Raw genomic sequence first — 24,853 nt, forward strand, 5'->3', positions numbered from 1 at the left:
CCGGCCGCGATAAGTGAAAAACCGCGAAGTAGTATCACCCTCTCATTTCTAACGCGATCGTCGCGGGCAGCTTCGGATAGAGCTGGGGTAACTGCAGGAGGCGGCGTAGAGGCAGCAGAAGGAGTTTCTGCAGAACGTTTTCGGCACACAAGGAACATCGTGATGGGGAGTTGTGACCGTTGTTTTTTCTTCTGAGCAAAGATGCCCTTGTACAAAGCCATTACACCGTCAATACGGTTACTGAATTCTACGGCTCTGACCATGTTGTCGTAGATTTCTTGGGCCAATCAGCTAACGAGATTCGTTTAGGAAGAAACATCTAGGCCAATCAGCTTGCGAGATTCCCGAGTCGGGAGGGATATCAAATGGCGGGATGCTAGCCAGCCAATCAGAGACGTGGATTTTGAATTGTGTGGGCACTCCCTGCCTTCTGCTAGCGTGCGAGCAACTTTCGCGCCATAATTCCTCAATTTTGAGTTTTTGATGAATATTTTTGAACAATCCGCGATATACTGAGGCCGCGATAAATGAAACGCGAAGTAGCGAGGGATTACTGTATTTATATTTTTTAATTTATCTTATTCTCCTCCTTCTTATGGCGGTTTTGACCTTATCATTACTTCTAACCTATCTGGAACTTTTTAATGGAATCGGTTAGTGGACTGAATATAGATTTATATCGCCAGGATGTGCTGATGAATTTACTGGTTGTCATATATATGCATTTATATATTACTTCCAATGTTTTTATGAAAGTTTCTACTTTTGAATTAATAAATATATTTTTAAATTTTTACGATCAATTTATAATTTTATAAATATTTTTTTTGTAATTAATTCAGAAGAGATTATCAGATAACCGCATAGAGCAGGCATGGGCAAATGCGGCTCTTTTTGGGTTACATGCGGCTCTTGCTGAAAGTGCTATCCTTCCCAGCCTTACCATACTATCCGCCACGACAGTACAGAACTGCGGCTCCCATGCATTTTGCAAAACCTACATTTCGGCTCCCACTGAACTCTTGCTTGCCCACCTCTGGCATAGAGAATTTGCATTTAAATCTAAATTCAACACGAATAAAATCTATTATTCGGACTCGAATCTGATCTAGACATTTTCATAGACCAAATCTTTTCAGGGTCGGTATAGAGTTGGTATGTAGTACAGTGGTGTCTCATATAACGTACTTAATCCGTTCCAGGTGCACGTCCGTTAAGTGAAACGTCCGTTATACGAAACGCATTTTCCCATAGAAATACATGTTAAAACATCTAATTCGTTCCGCAGCATAAAATAACCGTACTATATCATTTAAAAAAATGAACATGGGGTGCGTTCTTTTATTCCTCAGCGTAACTCTGCGCGAGCGACATCCGTTTAAAAATTCCTGCAGAACGTGTTCCTAAATTCCGCTGGGAGTGGGCATTGTCGAACGGCAAAAACAGCCGCTTGTAGCAGTAGTTTACGGTGGAAAGCAACATGGCGTTTTCCATGGCTCAGATAGTTTCGTGTCCGGGTCCATTATGTGGTTTTATGAATGAAAATTTAGAAACTGTGAAAGCGCGAGTTAGCGCACGCGGTGATGTGTCTTTACGAATTTTTTTCGAATGGTAGCCGACATTCAAATTTTTTTTCGTGGCTATTTTGAATGTTCTTTCGACAAATAATCCATTTTATGGTTAAATTTTACAATTGGGACTCTTCTTTTGCCTTTAAAAGCTCATATTTTAGAATTATAGATTCCTCCATCACGATACTATCGATAGTGCGGGCGCCTCCATCTTTTTTTTCTTTCACAGTCGTTCCTAAATGCCTACGAATAGCAGCGCACTCCCGTAGTAGGGGAGACGCAGAGCGACCGCTATTAAAGAACGCACCCATGGAGCAGTCACTAATTATGCCGGAAAGTCCGTTGTTCGCAGCCAGTCCGTTGCTCGAGTCACGTAACGGTCAAACAGAAAGTCCGTTGTTCGCAGCGTCCGTTATTCGAGGCGTACGTTATACGAGGCACCACTGTATTTGAAAGGCGAATGTATCTTTCATTTTCACTTTAAAAAAATTCAAATTTCCAAGTAATTTGTTTAATCAATTACACGAATGGCCTCAATTTTTGACGTACAGTAAAATGACTGGCATAAAAAAACAATAAATTAATCAATATTATCATAATTATCAATTTGGATTCTTTCTAATGATAGGCTAATATTATTAAAAGAAAAATTATTTCTATGTTATCTATCTACATTCTAAAGTTTTCTGTCGCGTTGAAACTGTTAGAACTAAATATCTTACATGGGCATCATAAATTTGGCCAAGCCCACAATAAGCCGATCGAACGAAGAGATATATTAATATTTTCGGGTTATGAAATTTCTCAGTGGATGATCCGAAACGTCTTGTCCAAAACGGAATCGAATCCAGATCTTCCACAAAAGCAAGGTGACGTCTGTAAAGACGTAGCAAAACAACAGTCACTATCATTCCAATTTTTTGTTTTTAATTCTTTTAGTTTTATGGGCACAAATTACTTTTTTATGCCAATACCGACTGGGCCAGGTTGGTAATGTAACGATTTCCAGGTCCGCTACATTGCGGGCCCGGATGTTAGATCTTGTTTCTCGGATTACCCAATTTTCCTGAAAACTTCCAGTCGCGACCCGGACTCGAACTCGGGTCCTCCAGTCGGAAAGTAATAAAGGCATCAGTCCTTATTATCTTCCGACTACAAAATCATATTGAAATATTACAATGCATTTATCGCTATTACAATACTAGAGAAGGAAAAAAATTAAGCTTTTTCTATAAAATTTGACTTCTCACTATATCAATATTCATTTTTTTTTAAACGAAAGTTACAATAAGATCAAAAATTAGTTCAAATTATTATTTTAATATACTATTTAATTTTTAATATTTTTGTGAACATTACTTATGTTTTTTTTTACATTTTTATTACAAAGACAAATTTTTGTCAGATGTGTGGCAACGGTGCTGAGTTAGCGAAATTCATGGCGGTTGGATTTGTATGTTTTATAATGTGAAAACATACCTTGTTCCTACTACATAAACGAAATTGATTTTCTTTAAAATTCCATATTATACTTAACTTGGATTAATATTCCGCATTTTAAAAAACTAAATTTAGAGTAAGTGCAACTTGAATTTACTACATTTGATTTTGAATTTCTTACAATAATAATGTTCCGATAGACGTTAATTTTAGCTAATTTGTACGTAGATGTATGTATATAAAAATTATCTAAAGTTAACTTCTACCCAGTTTTATTGTATAACATCAGAATACATTTATTAATTAATGTTTCAGTTATCTACAGATGTTTCATTTAAAAATGTTCAAATAAAATAGATTATATTTGAATTCAAAACATTTTTATTCGTTATACATGCTATTAGCCATAGCAATTTGTTAAATCTCAAGTGCTTCTAGACAATCATAAAGTCCTCATTAGGAGTCAATTATATAAAATCTCAATCTTTATCTCTGATTTCTGGTGATGGATAAGTAGTGTGAAAGCTCTTGATTCAAGAGAGGCAGTTATGTATTTGGATATATGTTTAAAAGGATCTTTCTTAGAAAGAATGGGTGTACTATAGAGCGCACTCTATGGAATTTCGGGACTTTGAGTATACATTTGAACTCGGGATTGAGACGAGTTCAACAGTATTCTACTTTTGGACCGGAGACAAAAAATAAGAAAGTCATCATACTTTTTAAGTTATCATACTTTTTTAATGCTATCATGCAGACAGCACCGTAGTTGCTAGTACTGCCATCTTGCAGTAAAGTCTGTAAACCATGACGTCAGACTACAGTCATCTCCTGGAGGGATAGGTTAGGTTTGTTGGACAAGCCATGATGGTGGCGCATAGTACTAGCCGGCCACGAGCAATAATGAGCGTGTTGGCGGCTGAGGAGCCTTCGGCCCCAAGGTCAAGGAGCGCAAGGGTGTGCGAAAAGGACTTAACTCAAACTGCAGATGATCAGTGTGCTCGTGGATCAACATCTACCTTGGTTGGTATATATGGCCAAATTGCTGGACTGCCTGTTAAACACGTGATAGGCTTAGTGGAGAGAGTGACGCAACTCCCGATCATCGTGCAATCGCCAGAAAAAAGTATGATAACTTTCTCATTTTTTGCCTCCGGTCCAAAAGTAGGGTATCGTTGAACTCATCTTGGTCCTCTGAGTTCAAATATATACTCAGTCCCGAAATTCCATGGGGAGTAATCTATACAACAGCTGAAAGAACAGAATTAAATATGCCTAATTATTATGGATGTGGATCCATAACAGAGAGGTGACATATCCTCCAATATTTTTATGTTGCTAAATTGTCTCTCCAATGTATTTTTATCTTATACCTCACTACAGAAATTAGGAATAGAAACAAGTATTTTACAATGGAAAATTTTTCGTACTTGGTTTCATTGGCCTCATTCTCTTGATATATGTGCAGATTGACACTGACGGATACAAGGATAAATTCATGTAAATGACAAATAAAACTTTTACACTTTACTCAAATACATTTTTGTAATATATATATTTCAATAATTAGTTGATTAATAAAATAGAAGATTTAGGTGAATCCCTCCTTACTCTGTAGATGTATAATATTTTAAATTTAAATTTCTGTTTTATTTAAGTACTAGTGGACCCAGCCACGTGTTGCTGTAGCTCAAAATGTATCTATTATAAATGTATAACACTTTCCCCATGGGAATTTCGAAAAATCCCTTAGTGTACATTCTCTTGACGTACCCTATTAAAACACAATCAGAAATGCAAAAACCCACATGTAAAATAGTATAAATAGAAGCAGAGTTATTCACAGTAAGCTTTAATCCTGTCCCTCTCCCCCCGGTGGGGGGGAATTTCGACATCTATATTATATAAAAACATGCCCGTATTTGAATGCAACATTATGTGAAAATTTCAAAGGAATTGGTGAAGAACTTTCGGAGATTAGCTATTATGAATAAATGAACCTTACATTTTTATTTATATAGATTTAGAAGGCAGAGAATTCTCCAAAATGAAGCCATATGATGAACTTTAACATTTTGAAGAATTCATTCAAAATGAAGGCAATGAAGTGGCAATAGGCAAACACTAAACTGAAATTGAAAAGTCAACACTGTCACTCACTATAATAAACAAAGAATACAGAGGTCATGCAACTTTACTATTTCTTAAACATTGATCCAGTCACAGAACATAGTTTGAATTTTAAACAAGGATTGTCAGCATTGTTGATGGCTTATAAAGAAATTAAAAAATATTTGTAAAGCAAGTCTTTAATTCTTAGCTGTTTTAAGAATTGTGGTGTTTCTCATAATACAGTAGAGCATTGATTATCCGACCCCCGATCAACTGTCACATCGGTTAACCGACCGTGTTCTAGTCAGCAAATTCAAATGTCCGCTAGTGATGTGGTGCCACAATATTTGGCTATGGATTGGCTACTTTAATATTATTTTTGTTAAATATTTGCGTGTTTTAGCTGGCAACATGGCTCAACTATGAAAGGGAGGCCAGTATTTAAACCAGACTTAATTTTTTATTTTACTTTATTTTTGTATTTATTTTGTGCAAAATAAAGAAATAATTTTTAACAATACAATAGCGACAATTATTATTTTTTAAAAAATTTGTTAGGCTTAACATCGATGAAAATTCAACGTGAAGTAGATTAATAGCGATATATCAGGTCAGTACATAAGTTTGTGTGTATTTTTATCTACAAAAAAAGCAGCAAAAAATTTTAATTAAATTTTATTTCAATCTATAATGTATTCACCATTATTTTGTACAATTTCTTGTCATCTTGGTGGTAGCTTTTTAATCCCGTCTTCGTAAAATGATTTCGGTTTTGAATCAAAATATTCAGAAATAGCCTTTTTTACATTGTTCCCATCCTCAAAAATTTTCCCTTTTAAAAAATTCTGCAAACTGCGAAAAAGATGATAATCACTGGGAGCAATATCTGGCGAATATGGTGGATGAGGTAAAATTTTCCAGTTGTAGCTTTCAAGTTTCTGTACAGTTATTTTTGCAGTGTGTGGTCTGGCATTGTTATGCTGCAAGAGAACCTGCTTTCTGTTCACTAACGACAGTCGATTTTTTTTCAATTTTTCATTTAAACGCTCTAATTGCTCACAATACATTTGAGCTGTAATTGTTTGATTAGGTTCTAACAGCTCAAAGTGAATTACACCTGACATATCCCACCAAACAGACAAAAGAATTTTTTTTTGGATGCAACCCACCTTTTGCAGTCAGTTTTGGCTGCTTGTTGCGATCCATTCATTGTCTTTTTCTTGTCACATTATTATAGAGGATCCATTTTTTGTCTCCAGTAACCAGCCTATCAAGAAAAGGTTCTAAAGCAATACGGGATAAAAGAGATGTGCAAATGTTTACACGTTGTTGTCGGTTAGCTATTGGCAGTTTATGTGGTATCCATTTTCCTAGCTTTGAAACTTTTCCGATTTGTTGTAGGTGTCTATGAACAGTTCTGTGGGATGAATTTAAACGTTCCACAATTTCATCAACTGTTAAAGATGGTTCTGCTTCAACTAGTGCAGAGAGAGCATCATCATCAAAGTCAACGGGTCTTCCAGTATGAGCCTTATCCTCCACACTAAAATCATTATTTCTAAATCTTTCAAACCACTTCTGCGCAGTCCTTGCACTAATTACAATTTGATTATGTACAGTATTTATTTTTTTGGCTGCATTTGTAGCATTCTCACCACTTAAAAATAAAAAGTATAAAACATATCTTTTATATTCATGGGTTATTTCCATTTTAACGAAAATAAACAACTGAAATGTTCACAATTCTGAACAGTATTATATGAATGAGATCCAATTTAACACTTCAATGTAAAAATTATCACATTAGACTGACATTTTTAACAGCAAAAAAGATTTTTCTCAAGGTCATAAAAATGAGCATGGACTTATGGAGTGACCTGGTACTAATATACTATACTAATAACGTATTTTTTCATACTTTTCGGTTATCCGTTTTTTCAGTTATCTGACCAACCCCAGTCCCCAATTGAGTTGGATAATCGATGTTCTACTGTACAAAATAGTTTCAGGAGTTTTTATTGTATTAAGGTTTACAAAAAATTTTCTTATACTATTTTATTTTTGATGTAAAATTAAAGTCAAAGATTAAAAATAAAAAAACATTGTTATTATTTTTTAAAGGTCAGTTAAAACATTTTTATAAACATTTTGGATATTGCTTTTAGTCATCTTCAGATCAACATGTAAAACAAAAAATTTCAAAAAAATTTTTTTTTGCTATAGGGTTGTCATAAGCAAGGTAAGTGCATTTTCTGTCCTTGCTTTTAAAGTTCTTTGTGATACCATCCAAATCCAAAGATCACTCCCTATTTAATTATATACACTCCCTTTTTAATTATTTATAAGGTTATTATATGTGGAGGTAGAGATGACCATCTCTTGCACTGTACTTACTAGGTAGTTACTATCAGGCTGTATACTATCTGCCTGTTTCCAGTTAAGAGCTATTCATCTCAATGTTCACATATACTAATCTTATAAATGGAAATGATCTATAAATGTGTCTAGATCCTTGGTATTACAAACGAAGAACTTTACAAACAAGGATAGAAAATGCACTTATGTCACTTAAATGGAAACATTACTATGCAGGTGAAAAGAAAAAAATTTTGAAATTCTTCATTCTACTTTCAATCAGAAGGCAATGTCGATATAGGCAATGTCTGAAAACATTTATTGAAATATTTAACTGACCACTAAAAAAAGATAATATAACAATGGGTTTAGTTTTAATTTCTAAATTAAAAAAAAGGGGGGGTTGTGTTCTAAAGGAGTGCATAAATTTTAATATGTAAAATAGAATACATGTTATATAATAAAAATTTTCATTTTGTAATTATCCTTTACAAAACATTTATTGCTCATAAATCCATGGTTTTATCAACTGCCATTTAATTTGGATATAACTCCTGCAGTTGGTAAGAGATATCACTATCAAATTTTGTTAAATGTTTTATAATTAAAAAATTTGTTTCTTGTGTACATTGTTACAAAGTGTTATATACAGAATTATGGCAGTGACTCTATGCCAAGTAAAAAATCACTGACTATATATACTGGAATGAGAGTTGCCAATTTTTGGAAGTTAATTTCTCCAATCTCCAAAGGCTTAAAGTTATTGTGAATATTTCATTCAAAAGATAATTGTTTTCTTAGGTAGTGTGCAAAATTTCAGATTTTTCTATAAATAGGTTGCTGAAATGTAAGCAGTGAAAAGTGCATCCTTTTTTTTTTTGACAAAAACAAATTTTACTTCAGGCTGTAAATGTTATATGGAAGAGAAATCACACCAAATTGTCATTAAAAACATGTATTTATTAAAAATTGTGAGTACTTTCAAAGATTTACAGCCTTCATCATTAGGCAAAAATTGAACACAAACTTTAAACATAAGAACATAAATGCAACTTTTCTTCTTTAAATTCAGTGAAGGCATGAGGTTGGAATACCAACATATATTCTTGTGTTTAAAGTTTAAAGTTTGATATTTGCCTGAAGATGAAGGTTTTATGTCTTCAAAAGTACTCACAATTTTTAACAAACATGTTTCTAACATCAGTTAGGTGTGGTTTTTTTTTATTATCTGGCACTGCAGATGTTCATAGAGAAAAAATACTGGGTCTAGAAATTCAAATTTTAAACTTAAGTCTCCCTTGATATCAGTAAGGTGCAGATTCAACTTCCTGGCCAATAGGCTGAAGTTCTTGGGATTCTTTATAGAGCTATTTTATTTTTATTGTTTAATTTTATACTTGTAAGGATAAAACTGCATCAAAACAAATAATTTTTATTTAAATGCTATCCAGAATAACCAAAGCTTAAATTTATATGAAATAAAACTTGTTATAATGATTTCACTAATGGCATATTCAAAGCATTGTTGGTGATTTTACTAAAGACATATTGAAAGTCAGTTGGTGCTCAGTGATGGCTGCCAATTGACAGGTAAAAATCTTTTGGATATGCTTAAAATAGATATCCACAAGATTTTTACCGGTATTGTTTTTTACCTTTTGTTTTCAAGCTTGGTGCTTGAAAAATGTTTTAATGTGTTCTCGTTTATGCTTCTCAATAAAAATACACATCTTCATAAAAATTGTAACACAAAACAATTTTATTTTATTTACACTGTGGGCAACACTCAGGTACCCGACGCTCAACAAAGCACAACACTCACCATGCGACACGCTGGTCAGTACTGACCAGCCACAAAAGAATATACAATTTTTATTTCAAATGTACAATGAATAGGGTATAAGAGACGTGAGGGTCAGGGAATTTGTACTAGGTTGGTCAGGGAAAGTCATGGAATTTAAACAAAAATTTGAGTAGGAATCCTGAATATACTAATTCCTTTATTCCCTTGTTTTAAGCAGGAAAATCTCACCCCACATTTTTAAGGAATTACAAAAGACACTCCTGAGTCACATGACAATTTCCATTAAGTTTTATACCTCAAAACATCGAAATAAATTTATATCACATGAATTCACACAAAATAAATTAATAAATTGAACTCAACACGTATCTTTACCAAAAAAAAATCTCTTAAGAAAAAAAATTTGACTGTAATCTAAATTTTCATAATATTTTCCTTGGTGAAATTATTTTTATATCAGATGATTTTGTTTGGATATCCATAATAACAGGAATGAGTTTTAGAATATAATAAAATATAAAATTTTAAAAATTGTAAAATTAATGTGTGCTTTTTTAATAATAAATATTAATATAAATTACATATAAAAATATAAAATAATGTTTGATATTTATAAATCATTACAGAGTGACCATGTCAGAAAATAATGATAGTAGATCTTATGAAATAAGATTTGTCATCCAAGAAGGTGGACTTGAAAAAACTACTGAAACTATGAAAGCTGCATTTGGAGCAATGCAAAGTAATAGCTTTGATCCTCTTTGGATTACAGAAACAGAATGTCTCCAGTTAACAGAACAGCCATCGAAATTATTTATTATTGATCCATTTGAAGGAGAGGCATATAAACATTTAGTATCATTAAAATGCCGAATTTTAGGACCATTATGTATTCTTGAATGCATACAGACAAATCAATCGCTTCCCTACAGATCATATCCTGTATATAGTCTGTCAATGAGGAAAGTAATTGTTACTACTACAAATGTTGAAAGAAAGGTTCGAGAAGAAATATCTCAAAAAATAGAACTTATGGGTGGCTATTTTAATAAAGACCTTACCAAAAGTGTGACACATTTAGTAGTTGGTGAGTATATTTAAAAGATATTTTCTTTTTTATGTCATTGAAATGTTTTTATAGTGAAATGACATAGAAGAATCTATAAATTTTATGATTTTCAGTAAGATTTATTGAATAGTTCAGTGATTTTCAAATAGGGTGCTGCAGAACACTAGGATGCCACAACAACACTTCAAGGATGCAGCAAAATACTGTATAGTGTTGAGCAGCATCATTACACTTTTTATGTGTATTTTGAAAAATATGAAAATGCAATAACTCTGCATTGATAAAGAATTAGGGGTACCACTAATAGAAAAAGGTTGAAAAACACTATAATAGTTAAATACAGTATTATATTAATTGTGTGTTAAGTAAAACGATGAACAGGAAAAGTAAGTCAACTTACAGTTAAACAAGGTCTAAAATTTATTCTAGATAAATATTTTGAAAACATTTAGATTTTATCTTTTGAAAAAACAGAATATTTGAGATGAAACCATCTAAACTGCATTAAGTATTGAAAGTAATAATAACTTAATAAACATCAAGTATGTTGTGTCAAAATAAACATATATGACATACAAAGTGCAGTATAAAATCAAACACACAGTTTGGAAGACATCTGGTGTAAACAATATTTACATTTTCTGGTACTAAAAATTTACATCTCTGTGCTAGGAACTAGCCAGGCATTTTATACACCCAATTAATAATCCAGAAGATATGTCAAAATTCCTTACGTAGGACATCACATACTTGAAATCCAATATGATCCTTTGCATGAATGTTTCATCATTGACTTGTTCCAGGCATATATCCACTCGATTTTCCTTCTGCAGTTAGGTTATCAAGCGAGGAAGAAATTTTGCTGCAACTCAATGCATGTTCAATTTTTCTGTTAAAATGTCATGGCACAACCCTATTGAGATCCCAACCTCTTCTGTTAAGTTCTCTGACAATCAGATGACAATTTGCAGGCACCAGATCCTTGATTTTCTGAACATGAGTGTCATCAGTTGAAGTTGAAGGCCTTCCTGGTTGAGAGACATCTTCAACTGATTGATGATCACTTTTGAATCGGGTAAACCATTCATAACACTGTACAACCTAAAGCATTGCTTCCATAAGCTTGATTCAAAAGTTGAAACATTTCTGTAAAAGTTTTCCTGCATAAATCACCATGAATACTGAAACACCTTTCACTTAAAAAACAATAATGTGGGAATGAAATGAGATAGCAACAATCTGAAAAAAGCAGCTTGCTTAGTAGGTTATCACAAACATAGTGTTGCCAACCTCACGATGCTAGGACATTCCATTTCCTCCCAATTCCAAAAGTTTGGTTATTTTTTGAACTGACTCCATACACAGGGAAAAATATGCATGTACTGTACATGCAAATTGACTAAAACCATCAATGGCACAAGTGGAGTTTAGTGTTCCTGCTTCAGTAAATGTGGAGACTGAAGAGAGGAACATAAGTTAGCAACCTTCTACTTCAGAACAGCCAGGGTTAGGAAATTTAGACTCCTGGGATGAAATATTACCCTCCATCCCCCATATCAAGCAGGAAAACTTGTGTAGGAGACAGCGAGTCAGCAAATGTCAGAAACAGACCAAATAATAGGTAATGCCAATGCAAACCTCACACAATTATGCTTGTAGGAGTCAGGGACCAGTAGACAAATACCCCTGGGTTTTACCTATGTCAAATAGGTGTATACGAATTGCAGATACAATTCTTGGAAATGCAAAAGTAGGTGAAGCATCAATGTCCCAAGGCCAGGATCACAAATGCTTGCTGCCACCTACGCCGATTGGTCTACAGTAAGACCTCACTTAATGCAGGGATGCATTCCTAGATGACAAAGTGCTAAATGAAACAGCGTTAAATGAGGTCATTTTAACATAGAGTAAATAGGGATAGGGAAACACGTGACCAAAAATAAACAAATTTTAATTTTAAGTTATTTTTATATTAATTTGCATAATAATATTTGTTAAATAACACACAAACATATGCACACAGAAATGTAAACTTCATTTTTGTGATGAAGGTCCTGACTTTTCTGAAATTCTTTTTTTGCAATAAAGTCGTGAAGTTTCATTTGTCACTTTTTCTGTCCTTAAGCAAATGTCGGTAGCAGAAGATCACATCCAAATGCCTCGTTTTGCTTTTGCACTCCTTTGAAAATCTGGATCATTTGCTACAATTTGATCAATGATTTCAGTTATCATTACCAAACTTTTACTAAGGAAATCTTTAGAGAAATTTTTGGGTTCTTTGTTTTCAGAATCTCTATTTTCCAGTTCTACATGAATTCCTTGTTCTGCCAGTTGTTAGTAAGACTCTCACCAGAAACCTGCGGTAACTCCTCAATATCCTGCTCAGCTACATCTCCTAGTCCTGCTGTATTGATTAGGTTGACTTTGATTAACCTAATGATACAGTGATAGGCTCTTCTCATTGAGAATTCTTGGTTATCTTCAGCCATAACTTCTTCCACACTTTGTTTGTGCATTTCTCAGTTAATTCTTTCCAAGAGAAGCCGACATTGCCTATGGCATCCATGATGATACATTTTTTCCAAAATTGCACCAAACAAACACAGATTTAAAGAAAGTGCACCTTTTTGCCACCTTTTTCTGATTGGTTTGTGTTTGTAAATAATCGTATTATATACAAATCAATGAAATGCCACGATAATTTAAATCCGTAAATTTTGAGCTTTTTTTTAGACTTCGAGCAGACCATGTTATATCGAATCAGCATTAAGTGGAGTCTTGCTATATTTACAAATTATGAATAGTAATCCCTCTATGGAGGAGTGATTACCATAAAAGAAAAAAATGAATGTTCATTAACAGCAATGCATTTTTCAAAACCAAAACTGTTGTGAATAAAAAAAAATTTACAGAAAAATAACATTGTTGTGAAAGAAACACTGATGACTTTGTCAAAGATTGAAAGGTTTATATAATCAAGTTTAAAGGTTAGGAAAATTTCCCCAATTTTGAGGGCCTGATGATGATATCTGTCATGGTTAAAATAACAAACAGAGAACAAAGATGGAAAATAATGAGTGACCTTTAGAGAAAGATTAAAATTGTCATCATTATGAATTTAAATGTCCAAGATGACTTGTTATTTGCAAATAAACTCTTTCAGACAAAGTGACACTTGATTTGTGGCTATTTGCATTGGAAAACTCCAATGACAGAAAAATGTCACTCATTCAGAAGATGGACATCTAAAAAAAGGAGCTAGAGATGTAGCTGCAGAAAGACATTTGTGACATCCATAAATGGTCAGCATGTACATTTGTACCAAATGCACACTGAAAGCACATGTAATAGCTTCTGTGTTCACCTTCTTGTTGTGACAGATGAGTCAGATCATAGATTGAATCATTATTCATGGTACTAAACAGATGAATGGGAAAGGAACATGAACATGTTTTAAGCATGTGTATTAATTACAGGGAGGAACTTTCTATGTCAGCAGCTTGGCAGGCCTTTTATGAACCAGCGTTATACAGTAATATTTAGTTATCATAGGGCCTGTGGCACATGCCTGTACTCATGCATGGAGTTTTATTCCATTTTCTGTAATGTTTAGGCAAACGATCCAACACTGCCAGTTTTTAAATCTGTTCCACTCTCAATAGATATTTTGATATAATATTATTCAATATTTTTGAACATTCAAATTTTATTTTAAATTGGTGTTTCATTAAAGAAAGGGAAACATTCACCTGAAGCAGGACTCCGCAGGAGGCCGAAAACGTTAGTGAAGTGAATTTTTTTCTGACTTCAGGTTTTGGATGAGAATGAGTGTTCTTTATAGTCGTATAATTGCAATTTAAGATCAATAGGTGATCTGCAGAAGTACATAACACTCGTCTCCTTTTAAATTGACTTTAAAATCTGGATAACCTGTGGATTATTTGCAGGAAATTACAATAATTAACGAGCAAATTATTGTGACCTCATAACAATGCTGGGCTGCAATTTTTAATCATATTTTTAATTTGTTTAATTTAAAATATATGCTCTCCACCTCAAATTAGTAGTGACTTGCCCCTGTACATTATACTTTTCATTTAACAATAAAGTTGTGCTGGTCATCTGTCTAACACTTTTCAGGGAAAATTTTTGAATTGAAATAATGTGACTTCCATTTGCATCAAAAGTTTGTAGATAGTTAATTCCTGCCCCTAAGGTTTCCATATCTGGTCTCATCTTTCATCTATCTAACTCCGTTCTCAAGATTAAGGAAAACAGATGGACAGACAACAGTGGAAATTTATAGATATACAATTTTTTCAAACTAGCTCAATTATAGTATTTTTATTAAAATTTACAGACACATCCAGATAGTCACCCATGTTCAAAGGTATCAAAAATTATATTGAAGAAGTATTGCAATCATTGTGTGAAATTAGTTTTATTTTTATTGTTAATTTTTATTTATTTAATTTATCATTAATTCACTTTAGCTTTATTATAAAATTGAAATTAGAATGAAGGATTTAGCAACTTTGCAAAATGTTAGTTTTGTGTTTATATTTTGATCGCTAATGATGCAAAGCCAAATAATTAGAAGATTTCTTAATATAATTTTCTGCTTAAAATATTTGGAATTAGAATAGATTAATATATTAAAATTTTATTCATTCCAGGGAGTGTTAGTTCTAATAAATATAGTGTTGCTGTCAGCTTTGGATTACCAATAATGAAGGTTGACTGGATACATGATTGTTGGGATAATGGTCAATATCAGCAAATTCATGCAACTAATGAAATTTACAAGAAATATTTGTGTCCTCCATTTTATGGTCTTAGTGTTACTGTGTCACAGTTGACAAATGAAGAAAGAAAAAATGTACAGCAATGTATCGAAAAGAATGGTGGTAAATATTCAGGAGCAATGAGAGCAAAAGAAGTAACACATTTAATCCTATTGGAACCGAAGGGTGAAAAGTATAAATTTGCTAAAGCTTGGAAAATTAAATGTGTAAAATTGGATTGGTTATATGACAGTTTAAATGCTGGTTTTTGTAAAGATGAAAAACTGTATCAGTTAGATGATGGTTTAGTTCAAAATATTCATACTTCTACACCTGAAAAAGGAAATTTAATAGAAAAAATGAAAAATATAAACTGTAGTACAATATATAATACCACTATTTCCTGCCTTGAAAGTCTCGTGGAAGAGACTACAAATATTAATTCTATGACTATTGCTCCAGCAAATAATTCTACTTTTAATATATTAGACGAATTTAATGATATTTTAAAAGTTGGACAATTTCTCGATGGTTGTAGAATTTATGTCAGTGGATTTAGTGGATTACGATTAGAAAAATTATATAAAATCATTAATGCAGGAGGAGGAATGAGATTTAATAAACTAAATGAAAGTGTTACTCATTCTGTTTTAGGAGAAAAAGATGATAATATTTTAAGATTCATTGAGGAAAAAGGAATGAAGTGCCATGTTGTGTCCTATTTGTGGCTTGTTAACTGTTATAAAGAACGTACATTACTTGATGAAGAACCTTATAGATATATTAAAAATATTACTTTAAGTCCACAAATATCTTCAAAAATAGAAAGTGTAGAACATTTAGCATCACATCATAATGAAACTCAACAGCCAAATAATTGTAGAAACATTTCTACAAACATTGATAATAGTTTTTCTGACATAATTAATCAATATTTGCCAAGTGATGATGATAAAACTATAAAATCTGATAAATTAAAAAGTGAAAACAGAAATGAATCAGAAATGCAATTTTTTTCTGAGTTTACTGCTCATATTTCTGGGTTTCAACCAAAAGATTCTATGTTACTTTCTGAGATGTTTCAATCTGCTGGAGGAAAAATTGCAAAAGTAAATTCAAAAGCAGATTTACATATTGTTCCACTAATTGGAACATCAGTTAATTTTAGTGCAGTAAATATGGTAACTAATTACTGGATTCAAATGTGTATTGAAAAAGAAAAATTACTTCAGTTTGATTTCCATCCCTTATGTAAACCATTAAATATTAATTCTGAAATTCTGAAAGGTTGTGTAATATCATTTAGTCAGTATATTGGAGCTGAACGTGATGGTTTAATGGAATTAGCTGAAAACATGGGGGCATGTACTCAAGAATGTTTTGTTCGGAAAGCAAACAAAAAGCATGGACTGTTACCAAATACACATTTGATTGTTGCTGTTCCAGAAGGTAGTAAATATACAGCATCTAAAAAGTGGAATATTCCAGCAGTTACAAAAGAATGGTTATTTGAATGTATTAAAATGGGTAAGAGAGTAAATGAAGTTGATTACTTGCTTGATCTGCAAGAGTCAGTATCAAAATATGACGAAACATCCATTACTGTCACAAGAAGTATTTCAGAAAATAACCAATTAGTTAATACACTTATTGATGCAAATCAAAAAGAAACAGATTCAAAAGATGATATATCTGTGATCGAACAAGATAATGATACCACATTTAATCCTCTCCAAGATAAAAAGCTTGAAGAACCAATTCAAAAAAATAATATAATCAAGTCATTAAATATTACAAGTGAATCATCCTCATCTTCAAAATTTCTTGATTCAAATGAAGTTTACCATCCTGATTATGAAGTAAACTCAGTTTTATCAATGTTAAACAGCCCTATTAATAGTGATAGTAAAGACAGAAAGAAAAGTTTGCCTATTCAGGATCTTTTTGCAGAAAAGATATCTGCAGCTTTGAGAACCATTGGGGTTGAAGATCTGGATAAAACAGGAAGTGATTGTGAACAAGATAAAAATAATAATAAACCTTTAAAAGGTGTAGTTTTGTGTGTTTCAAAAAAACTTAGTAGTAAACAAGGAGAATTAAATAAGATAATTCATTCTTTAGGTGGTAATTTTAGATGGAGTTATAGTTCTGATTGCACTCATTTTGTTTATCAGGGGAAATCTAGTTCAGCTCGTGATTTCAAGACTGCTCGAGAACAAGGTAAAAAAATTGTCTCAATTGAATGGATATATGCATGTCGCGATGCTCATGCACTAGTTGATGAGAGTCAATTTTCACCAACTTATAATCCAAGACTTTCGCTTTTGGGACAGATTTCTGCAAAAAAATTAAATTGTCAAGATGAAAAATCTTCAAAAAAACTATCATATCCTAATAATCCAAATCAAGTTGAGTTAGATATAAAAAAAGATTTTGTCAATGGAGAATCAAAAGCATTAAATAATTTTACTCCTGAACAAGAAAATGAGAAAGACATAAGTAGAGAACTTGAAGAATTGTTAAATGCTAGTAAACGTAAGACAGAAAATATTCACTCTTCTCCAAGCCCAAATTCTAAGCAGATAAATTTTAATGTATACAATCATAATTTAAAAAAACAAGTCCATGGTTCTGAGAAAGAAAGAATAAATAAAATTAATAAAAATGTTTGGGAGAACAAAAATGAAGTGCTACCATTAGAAGCTTTTACTCAAAGTGTACCAATTACATGGGATGATCCTACTGGCAGAAGTGAAAGAGAAAAATTAGCAGATCATATTAATCAAGCCAATCTTGGTACCGAATCATTTAGTCCTCCTAGTGTTAATGTTGAAAATGAAATATTTATGCACAAAGAAGTTCATATGAAAAATCCCAATGATGACGACAGTATTAATAATTTACACCATAATCCCGATGAACAGATTATCAAAAACAAAAGATTCATGTTTTCTGGTTTTACAGAAAATGAAAAAACACATTATTCTGAAATTCTAAGAAATATTGGAGGCATTGTTTTAGATACTAGAACTTTTGATAATACAACAACGCATTTAATTCTTGGTCAGCCTTTGAAGAACGAGAAATTTTTATCCAGTGTTGCATCAGGATTATGGGTACTCCATAAATCATATGTAGAATCTTGTGCACAGGCTGGTTGTTTTGTTGAAGAAGAAATATATGAATGGGGTGGCACTATGACTCAGACTTTTGAATATGCTCTTCAAGAAAAATACAATAAAGTGGCAATGTGTCCTCGTCGTTGGAGAATTAAAATAAGTAAACAAAATAAACTTGACAGGTATGGTGCTTTCAGAGAGTGGAAAGTTTTAATTATTGCTGATAAACAAAAATCTTCAACTTACAAAAGAATATTAGAAAGTGGTGGAGCTGAGATCATTAAACCAGAGGAAGATATGAAAAATGTCACACATGCATTTATTGAGCTATCTAAAGAAGAGTTAAACAAAGTTGATTTAGAATCACTGGTATCTTCTGGAATAAATTGTTTAAAACCAGAATATATAGCTTTTTATTTGGTAGAAATAAATCCACCTTCAGAAGAAAATTTTTTAATTCCCCAAGTTAAACAGCTGTTGGAAAAACATGCAAACAAGAAAAGAAAATTGGAAGATAGTGAACAACCTAATAAAAAGTACCAATATGAGAGGTGATTAAATTTTAAAAAATTGTATAGATATACATCCAATTCCTTTCTGACATTTGTTAAAAATAATGTACTGTATAAATTGTTTTTTTTTATGAATTACATACTATCAATAATTACTCAGTGTAAATACTCATAAAATTGTATTTATAATTTTGAGATACAATATTTGTAATAGTGTATATAAATTTATATTTCATAGCAGTAATAAAATGTATATTTTTAAACAATAATTTGTATTTTTTTAAAGATATATTTAAAAATATGAATATATTAATGAATCTTTTTTTTCTTTCTTAAGATTATGTGAGAATTTTCATACCAAAATTGATAAAATTTTAAAATTTTCTTCAGTTACATTGTTCATAAAATTCTGAAGCCATAATATAAGAAAATCTCAATGTGCTGGCATTAGATAATAAAGCTGAGGCATTGAATTTTTGTGACTCAAGCTGCAAAGATAATAGTTTCACTAGATCTGGATGACCCAAAATATTGATATGTTGCACAAATAAGTTTAATTCCTGGAATACCAAGGTCAGAGTGTGAAGTGATTAACAAAAATATAAAATTGTTTAGACAAGTATTTCTCAAACTTTACCTCATCGCAGACCAGTAAAGCTATGGATAATTTTATGTGGAATAGTAATTATATGTGACTATGAATTATCCTTATTTATTACGCTTATAGGTCTATATGCTTATCTAGAGTTACTGTACATACTTTGTTGCGTACAGTAACTATGTTACTGCCTGTGATCAAATGTGCCAGCATCACTATGGTCAATTTTTTTTTCTTTTTGCGAACAGGCGGTTCAGAAACACTACTTTGGACAATTCTTGTCACTATTAACTAATAGAAAACTATATAAAAAGCATATATTTTAAAAGTATTTATTATATGAAAAGTTTATTTAACAGTACACAGGTTAAAGATTGATCATTAGCTTTTATATTAATTTAAAATGGATTCCCTTTTTAAGTAAGTACATTGTAAAAGATACATATACAATATTTTATACATCATTCTGAAATGAAACAATAGTATTCAAAATGTTAAAAAAGAAAATATACTATAAACGTATTTAAAATATATCGAATTATTACATATTCAAGAAAACGTAAAAATTAATTTTAAAATACAGTGAAGCGTGGAAAATCCTGACTAATTTGGGCCAGGCACATCCGGATTTTCAAATATATCTGTAAATTATCATTGACATGTAAGCTCTGTAAACTCCAAATACATTGTAGATTAAGTTTAGTTCTAAGTTCAAGCCAGTATTCCACAAGGAATATAGGATACAAAGATTTAAAATATAATTTACAGAATCACCATATTTAAACAAAAATACTAATCATAATTTCAAAATAAATTACGAATTCTTAGTGAATGCTAGAACGGAAAGAACAACAACAACAACGAAGTTACCAATGAAAGAGTGTTGATCTAATAATCGTTTTTCGACGGCCGATTTTTGACATCCGGATATTCGACGCTTCATTTCATAATAGTCTTCGATTCATTGTATAAAAGGAACAGCATTTTGGTCATACAAATTATCGATTGTCTTATCTTAAATATAACAGAAATGATATAACAAAATGGCCGCTCAGTAAAGTATGCCAATATCAAACTTCGACCGGCCAAAATTCGATTCTGTACGAAATTAGTCGATCGAAACAGAAGTTACAGCGACGAAATATGCTTCTTCTTCTTCTTTTTCTTCTATTTAATATGGAGATTAGAACTTTTGCTTTCTTCTTCAATTGTTTACACTTTGGCTTTTCTATCCAACCTCCTGAAAAACTAGTTAATATTTGCATGCGACTGCATACGATTTGAACTTTCAGGATTTTGTGCATTGATTAGAAAACAACATTTTCTTTAATATGAGAGGATTTACTTTTAATGTAATCATTAAAACTAGCGTTGAAATTCAAATCTGAAAAAAAAATCATAGACAGATTACTTGTTAAATGATATTGAATAAATTAAATTTGATTTTAAAATATATTAACTTTTATTAATAATAATTATTTTAATCTGTGTAATTTAGATCTTTAGCCTATGTTCTTACCAGACAAACATCTTTTGCTTTGGAGAGAAAAATGTATTCTGTCAATGAAAGAATTTACAAAAGAAATAATAAAACAGTTTATTTAAACCATTTGGTTATTTATATACAGATGGCTTTCCACCAGCAAGAAAACCGTTAGTGAAGTTATAGAGCAATAAAAATATTAATATATTAATATTCATCTGAAACAAAATTTCTTGAACTGTATTGAGTTTGAATTCTTTATTGGGGATCTTTTTCAAAGTTTTTAAAATATCCTTAGCAGAGGGACAATGATTAGAAAAAGGATTTATAATTTAGACGATCCCATAAAAAAATTGGTGATTCTACTTGGGGTTGCCACCCTATGTTTGAAACTCACTGCCTTATACCATAACCCAATCCAATAACCATAAAAATATTGAAAGCGAATATGTAATTATTGTATGTTGCCTGGTGAAATCAAACAAATCGAATCTTGAGTCGTCGTCATCAAACGAAACTTACCTAAAGGTGACTTAATCCATTCCAGGTGCACGTCCGTTATACGAAACGCATTTTCCCATAGAAATACATGTTAAAACCTCTAATTCGTTCCGCAGCATAAAATAACCGTACTATATCATACACATGTACAGTACATAAAAAATGAACATGGGGTGCGATCTTTTATTCCTCCGCGTAACTCTGCGCGAGCGACATCCGTTAAAAAATTCCGGTGGGAGTGCACGCCGCCGAACGGCAAAAACGGCCGCTTGTAGCAGTAGTTTACGGTGGAAAGCAACATGGCGTCCTCCATGGCTCAAATAGTTTCGATTCTGGGTCCATTATGTGGTTTTATGAATGAGAATTTAGAAATTGTGAAAGCGCGAGTTAGCGCACGCGGTGATGTAAGTGTCTTTACGAACTTTTTTTCGAGGCTATTTTGAATGCTCTTTCAACAAATAATCCATTTTATGGTTAAATTTTACAATTGGGATCCTTCTTTTGCCTTTAAAAGCTCATATTTTAGAATTATAGATTCCTCCATCACGGTACTATCGATAGTGCGGGCGCCGCCATCTTTCTTTCTTTCACCGTCGTTCCTAAATGCCTACAAACAGCAGCGCACTTCCGTGGTAGCGGAGACGCAGAGCGACCGCTATTAAAGAACGCACCCATGGAGCAGTCACCAATTATGCCGGAAAGTCCGTTGTTCGCAGCCAGTCCGTTGCTCGAGTCACATAACGGCCAAACAGAAAGTCCGTTGTTCGCAGCGTCCGTTATTCGACGCGACGTCATACGAGGCACCACTGTACAATATATTTTTGGTATTATCAATGCAAGTAAGGATTTACAGCAAACGTAACTACATGATCGCTTTCAATATTTATATGCATTTGTTTTTAAACTTTGCCAGTTCTCAACTCTTCTATCTCTTTTATGTTTATTGTAAATATATTCGAGTGGAATAAATTGCGATAAACAGAATGAAACAAAATTAATTTTTGTTTTATCCTGTTTGTCGCAATTATGTTTACAGTTCTGTTTACTTTGTTTAACAAAGTAATGTGTGGATTAACACATTTTAAGAATTTTTATAACAGAGACGATTACATGCAATAAACACAAGATTATTTTCTATTATATGATTTTTTGGAATTTACTCGTATCTCAGAGAATCATTAAAAAATCGAATAATTTACTTATTGTGAAATCCGGGACAATGCCAACCCCCAATTTTTAATTATGTTTTAATTTAAATTATTTAAGGATTAATTTTATATCACGTTTATCGCTCTACATGGTAGGGTAAAACTTTTGCATTGTAATCACATGACTTCCGGTTCTCACTGGAAGTTCGTGTATAGTCGAAGCCTCCGGCTCCCAGGCTTTCCATATTTGGTCTCAATTTTTATCTATCTACCACTTTGTGATTAACGAAAGACGGACGAAAGTGGCAATTTATAGGTCTGCAATTTTATACAAATGAATTTCCGAAACATTATAATATTAAAATATAATTACTTTATTAGTTAAAATTTACTTACCTAAATGTTTTGAAAGAAATGTCATGATTAATCTATTTATTAATTTCAAATGAGTGAATGAGTTTCCTTGTAAAATCTCTCCGGTGAACAATAAAAACAGTCGGGGAATCACAAAAGGCAAATCGCATTGGTTATTATGAATGGTTTTCCTATATAATAAAATTATAAATGGTGAATTTGAGAAAGAATTATTATTTAAATTAATACACATTTATACACACGATAGTAGAAAGAATAAGTAAAGTGGAAATTTTTATTGTGATTCAGAATTTTCTTACTGTGACTTAAAAAAACAATTTACTTTAATTACTGTATTACTTACTTTAATTTAATTATTACAAATCTGTAAGAAAAGCACTATAAAATTTATAGATTGCGTTTCTTACGGTGATATGCAGTTTAATTTTTATTACCGAACAAGCAAACGAATGTGTAAAATATACAGCATAAAATATAAGTACGATACATGTATTTACGATAGTAAAAAAATGAAATTTGAAGAAAATCAAAAATATAATTTATCCAATTCTGTTTGGTAGCCTTTTCCCTAAAGGAAAAGAAAGCGTTTGTACCAAAATAATTAAAACTGCAGTAGGATCGACTAGCGATATACATACTTATTTACAGAAAGTGCACAATGAAAACTTGCGTAAAAGAGGACCAGAATCAGAAGTAATGAAGTGAAAACTACAAGTAATTTTAAAATCGAATAACCGATTGTTTTTCTTTTAAAAATGGGGATATTCTCTGCTTGCAACATGAATTCATCTAACAGTTAAAGATTGACCACATATTACAATTGAGTACACCCTTCAGTGTATTTTTTGTCTGAAGATCCTCGCCATGTATTACAATCAGAACATTGGTCTATCTTTCTTTACCAAAATATCGATATTGATAAAACTCCGTTATTGTAATCCCTTAGAACAATGCAATATAGTATAATTTTGACAGCTAAATAAGAAATATATTATATAATGTATATACATAATTTAAATTTAACATAATTCTAAAACTAACTATATGTAGGCTATAGGCTATATATATATATATATATATAATAGCTATATGATCGACATCGATTATCTTACTTCAATGTAGCAAACACCCGTTCACTTTCATTTGAATCGAATTGATGAAGTTCTTCCAAAGTTCTCCTAGTATAAAAATAGCTGCTGTTAATAAATAGAATAGGTTGAGTGATCAAAGAAGCAAATTCATTTTCTTTTATTAACGGTAACGTCCAGGCATCAAGTGTAATTCCAGTCCTATAAATAAAGCATTAATTAATATTCTCTATAGTTAATTGATATATATATAGTTTTAATAACGTATATTTTGATAATTGATATTACAGTCGAGTCCACTTAATAGAATATCGGATAAGGAAGAAGTTCGCTTAAGAGAGAGGTCTCTCGTGTTTCCGATTTTCTCCTCTATGTTTTACATTACCGGACTTGTGTAACAGCAGGTCAATTCATTTAAATGAGCGACGTGTCGATGGCATTTTTAGAGCAGCAGTCCGCATAATTCTAAGGAGGATTTATAAGGATCTTTAATCTTACCATCCAAAGTGCCTAGTCTCGAGTTTTAAGATTAGCAACATGAACGTGTTGAGAATATCATATAGTGCCAATTCGTTCAGAGAGACTATTTGCTGAACGAGTTCGTGACATGTGATACGTGACAATCAACAGATTTCTTACAGAATTGTAAAGAACACATCGGTTTCATTGGACAGACATATGAGAAACAATTATATATTTAAAAGTTATCAAAAATATATGTGAATAAACAGTGCAGATTACGTGTACTGTACTGAGTCCTCATATCGAAGGAACAAAGCAAGAAGTAATCAGAGAGCATATTTCGACTTTAAGGAGGTACTGTACTTATTTGTTTTTATACTATATGTCCCATTACAGCGTATTCAGAAATTTTGGAGGATATTCACAGCTTTT

General features: G+C 32.0%; 2 protein-coding genes across 2 annotated transcripts in view; one reads left to right on the plus strand and one right to left on the minus strand.

Moving 5' to 3' along the window:
• Positions 1-9,914: 9,914 nt before the first annotated feature.
• On the plus strand, positions 9,915-18,998 carry LOC136970477 (DNA topoisomerase 2-binding protein 1-A-like). The gene is made up of 2 exons (XM_067264925.1): positions 9,915-10,369; positions 15,028-18,998. Exons 1-2 carry the CDS (start codon positions 9,916-9,918, stop codon positions 18,807-18,809), a joined length of 4,236 nt encoding a protein of 1,411 aa, XP_067121026.1. The 5' UTR covers position 9,915; the 3' UTR covers positions 18,810-18,998.
• A 684-nt stretch (positions 18,999-19,682) lies between these two features.
• LOC136970479 (platelet-activating factor acetylhydrolase-like) overlaps positions 19,683-24,853 on the minus strand; it is a 32,040-nt gene continuing 26,869 nt past the window's right edge. The window contains 3 exon segments of the mRNA XM_067264926.1: positions 19,683-20,748; positions 22,893-23,041; positions 23,984-24,160. Coding sequence (XP_067121027.1) covers positions 20,672-20,748; positions 22,893-23,041; positions 23,984-24,160 — 403 coding nt within the window. The 3' untranslated portion in view covers positions 19,683-20,671.

Source organism: Centruroides vittatus, unplaced genomic scaffold (genome assembly GCF_030686945.1).
Source record: "Centruroides vittatus isolate TY-2023 unplaced genomic scaffold, ASM3068694v2 contig_199, whole genome shotgun sequence".
In the NCBI taxonomy this organism is placed as follows: Eukaryota; Metazoa; Arthropoda; class Arachnida; order Scorpiones; family Buthidae; genus Centruroides; species Centruroides vittatus.